Source organism: Coffea arabica, chromosome 3c, assembly GCF_036785885.1.
Source record: "Coffea arabica cultivar ET-39 chromosome 3c, Coffea Arabica ET-39 HiFi, whole genome shotgun sequence".
In the NCBI taxonomy this organism is placed as follows: domain Eukaryota; kingdom Viridiplantae; phylum Streptophyta; class Magnoliopsida; order Gentianales; family Rubiaceae; genus Coffea; species Coffea arabica.
The window spans coordinates 10,229,203-10,234,271 of NC_092314.1; the positions used below are offsets into that span (position 1 = coordinate 10,229,203).

At 41.9% G+C, this 5,069-nt stretch overlaps 1 protein-coding gene across 1 annotated transcript; it reads right to left on the reverse strand.

The window, feature by feature from the left end:
* Nucleotides 1–1,407: 1,407 nt before the first annotated feature.
* On the reverse strand, nucleotides 1,408–1,803 carry LOC140037797 (uncharacterized). The gene has a single exon (XM_072082922.1). It carries the CDS (start codon nucleotides 1,801–1,803, stop codon nucleotides 1,408–1,410), a length of 396 nt encoding a protein of 131 aa, XP_071939023.1.
* Between the last annotated feature and the right edge of the window lie 3,266 nt (nucleotides 1,804–5,069).

Below are 5,069 nucleotides of genomic sequence, written 5' to 3' on the forward strand. Positions count from 1 at the left end.
TATTTTTTGCAAACTATCGACTTATTTGCATAACATTTAATAATACAGATTTTTTATTTTCTTCCTGGTTTGATTTTGCAAGAGGGCACTAATTTACTAACTTCTGCATGACTTTGGGGTTATCAATTTCATATAGTAATACAAATTTTTTATTTTCTTCCTGGTTAGATTTTGCTAGAGGGCACTAATTTACTAACTTCTGCATGACTTTGGGGTTATCAATTTGCCAGCCAATGCAACAGAGGAGACTAATGGGCCGGAAGAATCCAACTACCCTGGTGGTGGATAGCTTGGTCGTGGCTACCCAGGTGGTGGTCACGGAAGACGTGGTGGCGGAGGGCATCATGGTGGTGGTGGAAACTGTCGCTATGGTTGCTGTGGCAGCAACTGCAGCAGGTGCTGCTCATATGCTGGTGAGGCGGTGGATGCTGAGCCAGAAACCAAGCCGCAAAACTAATAACCAGCTCTTATGAAGCGCGATGCCTGAATGCACTCTGTGCGTAATGGCGAAATGTTTTAATGTACTTGGTGCAATATGAATAAAAGCCTAATCTATGGCATCTATTCACAATTAGGTGGATTGGTGAAAATGATTATCAAAGATCATAATGTATAATCAGTTAAAATAATCAATCAGAAATAAATCCATATTCAAAAGTTTAGATAAATGACATTGGCACTCCGAAAAAAAAAGGTTTTAGACAGTCCAGCCTCCTTTTTGGCTTAATAAAACAACATTAAGACTTATAAAGTATTCTAAGAGATTAAATTGCCTCTCTATGCATTACTGGCAACTTTCCCTATGTTATCTTTTCAATTTTACCAAGTTTCACTACTCTTTTATATTATTGTACTATTAATAATGGAGCAAATTTTTTAAAATTATTATTCTGAAAATGGCTTGTGAGTATAATATATTTAGTAATTCTTAAGTAAAGTTTCAGTCTTTGTGATTTGGAATTATGCATTGCTTTTGGATTTGTTTATTATTTTTTAGTGAAGCTTTACAACTTTAACAATTTATGTGCATGTGTGCGTATGTAATGAGAGTTGGAAAGAAAAGAGATGAGAGAAGAAGACTTGAGAAGGAAGAAACTCAGATTTTATTCAAAATGCCAAAAGTGTCTTTCTCCTCCGGATCCTCATGCTTATATACAGCTCAGATAATATCTAGCTGCATGCAAATGATGTCTTGGCAGCATGCTGACTCGGCAATAACAGACTAACAAACTAACTACAAGAATAGTCCCTCTAACTAATTTAACAGACTGCATGGATTGCGCATGGCTGCATGGACTGCATTTCAGTCTTTTCTAATGGCCGAGCTAGTCATTACATTACCCCCCCTTAACCAAATCCTAGTCTCTAGGATTGAAGGGGAAAATCTGGAAACTGAGACCTGTCATCCTAGTTTAGGTTTTCCCATAAGATCAACACCTGCTCCGTAGCTTGCCCTCCCCTCCTTTTAGTCCTCCTCTCCAGCACAGCTTGGGGTGCTACTCGTACCTCTCCTTGTTCATTCAATGAGGGTAGAGAATACTGGACTGGTTCTCCCTTAGTAAAGGGCTTCAGCTGAGAGACATGGAACATAGGATGGATGGCTGAACCTGTTGGCAGCTCTAGTTTGTAGGCCACTGGTCCTACCTTTTGTAGCGCCTTGAAGGGTCCATAATACTTAGCAGATAGCTTCAGGTTCCTCCTTAGGGCCACATTAGTTTGCCTATATGGTTGTAACTTGAGATATACTAGGTCTCCCCCTGCAAAGCTCCTGTCAGACCTGAGTCTATCAGCCTTCTGTTTCATCCTATTCTATGCCTTCAACAAATTATCCCTGAGCATCAAATTCCAGTTTACTCTTTCTGACATCCAATCATCTACTGCTGCTACCATCGATGATCCTGGGGTGATGTTGAGTTGTGTAGGAGTATAGCCATACAGAGCTTGAAATGGAGACATCTTCAATGCAGTGTGGAAGTTGGTGTTGTACCACCACTCTGTTGCTGCTAGTAGTCTTTTCCATTTGCGAGGTTGTTCAGAGCACATGCACCTTAAGTATGTCTCTACACACCTGTTCACTCTTTCTGTCTGACAATCAGATTGGGGGTGATAGGCAGTAGAGAAATTTATCTAAGTCCCTAGCCTTGAGAATAACTCCTGCCAAAATATGCTAGTGAATGTCTTATCTCTATCTGACACAATGCTGAAGGGTAAGCCATGCAGTCTGAATATCTGATCAAAGAACACTTGTGCTACACTCGTAGCAGTATAGTGGCTTGTTAAAGGGATGAAATGTGCAAATTTTGTGAACCTGTCGACCACTACAAACAGTGTATCACACCCCTCAGATTTAGGGAGCCCTTCAATGAAATCCATGGATATGTGTTGCCAAGCTTGTTCTGGTACGGGTAGGGGCTGTAACGGTCTAGGGGGCTTACAATTCTCTGCCTTTTTCCTCTTACATATGTCACAGCTCTGTACAAAGTCTTCTATCTCCCTTTTCATGCCTAGCCAGAAGAAACATGCCTTAGCTCTCTTGTAGGTACCCAGGTTTCCTAAGTGTCCTCCAACTGCTGACATGTGCATACAGGCAATGAGTTGTTGCTTGAGTGAAGTAGAGTCCCCTACATATATCCTCCCCTTGTACCTGATGACCCCACCATTGTAGGAATATTCTGGCCTTTCTGTGTCATTGATGGCTAATGCAGTGAGCAACTCCTTAGCTTTAGGATCCTGCTCATAGCTTTCAGCTAAGTTAGTGATCCATGCTGGCTTTACCATGGATATGGCACTGAGCTCGTGAGGGTCCTCCCCCTTCCTGGAGAGTGCATCTGCCACTACATTCTCCCTTACCCTCTTGAACTGAATCTCATAATCATATCCTATCAATTTAGTCAACCATTTTTGCTGTAGTGGAGTCCAGATCTTCTGCTCCAGCAAGTATTTTAGACTGTGATGATCAGTCCTAATGATGAAGTGAGACCCCAGTCCACCCCTATGATCAGATCATAGGGCTCCAACTCTAACAAGTACACACTGTGGCAAAATTTCTGTCCTTGCATGCTCCATTGGAAATTGGGTATCCACTGCCTGCAACAAAGTTCCTGACCATCAGCAATTCTGACCTTGAAAGGTTTGTGTTGCCTGATAAGCTCCTGCTACCTTTGTGCAACAGACTTCCTAAGGAAACAATTAGAACTGTCTCCATCTAACAGAATAGAAATTTCAGAATCTCTAACCTTCCCTAACAACTTAATAGTGCTAGAGAGCAGATTCCCTGTGAGTGAATGTAAGGATAATTCAACCTCCTGTTTCTTCCCACTACTCATGTACTCCATCACCTCTTCCTCATCTATCCTGTCCTCTAGATCAGTAGCAATAATCATGTATACCCCCTTGTCCTTACATATATGACCTGGTCCAAACTTTGCTCCACATTTAAAGCACAAATGGTTGTCCTTCATGTATTGAAACCCAGTGGGGGTGATTCTCTTATATGGTTGAGAAATGTTACCTTGCTTCGTAGAATCTCCCTCGCTGACTGTTGCTGCCTTGGCCACAGGTGGTTTGTGCGTAGACATTTCTCCATTGGAACTCATCTATGAAGGAGGATAGAGCCTGTAGATGCCTTGCTCTTCTTGAGAATCACCTCCAGTGCCTTTTCCTGCCATCTTGCAACCTCGAAGGCTTCTTGTGGGATCTGAGGTTTGTGCATTTTGACTAGTGCCTTGAGTTCATCCTGCAATCCACTCAAATAGCTGGAAACAAAATAACTCTCACTCAACCCCGGATTCTTGAGCAGTACTATGGCTCTCAACTCCTCAAAACTTCTCCTGATAAGCCATTACTGTGGAGGATTGCTACAGTTTGTTGAATTCCTCGACTCCATCCTCATCTCCTAGGCCCCCAAATCTACGACTCACTCCCTCATTGAACTCTTCCTATCCAAATATCCTCTTATCCCTTTTGAAACTTTGGAACCAGACATTTGCCCTCCCTTCCAAGTGCATTTCTGCAATCAGCATCTTCTGCGAATCCAATATGCCATACAGATGGAAGAAAGTCTCGCATTTTTGAATCCAATCCCTCATCTGCTCTCCTGTGAACCTGGGGAACTCTAGCTTGGGCACCCCTGGGATGAAGGCATTTCGTTCCTCTCGTTCCTGATGCCCTTGCCCTTGCCTGGAGTTGCTTTGCAGGGAACTTGTAGGGGTGGCTAGGAGTCCTCGTTCTTGCTATGGATTCCTGTTATTCCCTCCAATCTGCGCAAAAATGCCGGCTATGAGAGCCTTTAGCTCTGTGGAGTTGGCCAGCATTTTCTCCTCCATAGATTTCAGAGCCTCGCTGGTAGACTTCATGAACGTCTGCAACTTAGCTTCCTGCGTCCGGACCTGCTCCTCGATTGTTTTGAGGCGTGTACCTTCTGCCATGGCTGCGAATCAAGCTCCTGAATCCAAGGATCAAAAGCTTTGATACCACTGTAATGAGAGCTGGAAAGAAAAGAGAAGAGAGAAGAAGACTTGAGAAGAAAGAAACTGAGATTTTATTCAAAATGCCAAAAGTGTCTTTCTCCTCCGGATCCTCATGCTTATATACAGCTCAGATAATATCTAGCTGCATGCAAATGATGTCTTGGCTGCATGCTGACTCGGCAATAATAGACTAACAAACTAACTACAAGAATATTCCCTCTAACTAACTCAATGGACTGCATGGATTGCATGGATTGTGCATGGCTGCATGGACTGCATTTCGTTCTTTTCTAATGGCTGAGCTAGTCATTACAGCATATTTACATATATATACATTGACTTAATTTGTAATCAATAGTGTAGTGGTCTCCACACAAATATTGCAAAATGAATATAGGTTTTGGTATTCAAACTATGCGAGATTATAGATTTTGAGATTTTTCTTGGGGATGTTTTGGGTGTTCAAATTATGAGTCAATAAAGGTTTTGATTCTTTATATCAGTTTTAACAAATATAAGCAAGTGTTGAGTGGGTGCAATTTTTTAGAGTGTAAATATCATTTACCAAAGTTTATTGTCTTTTGATTTACAAATTATTAG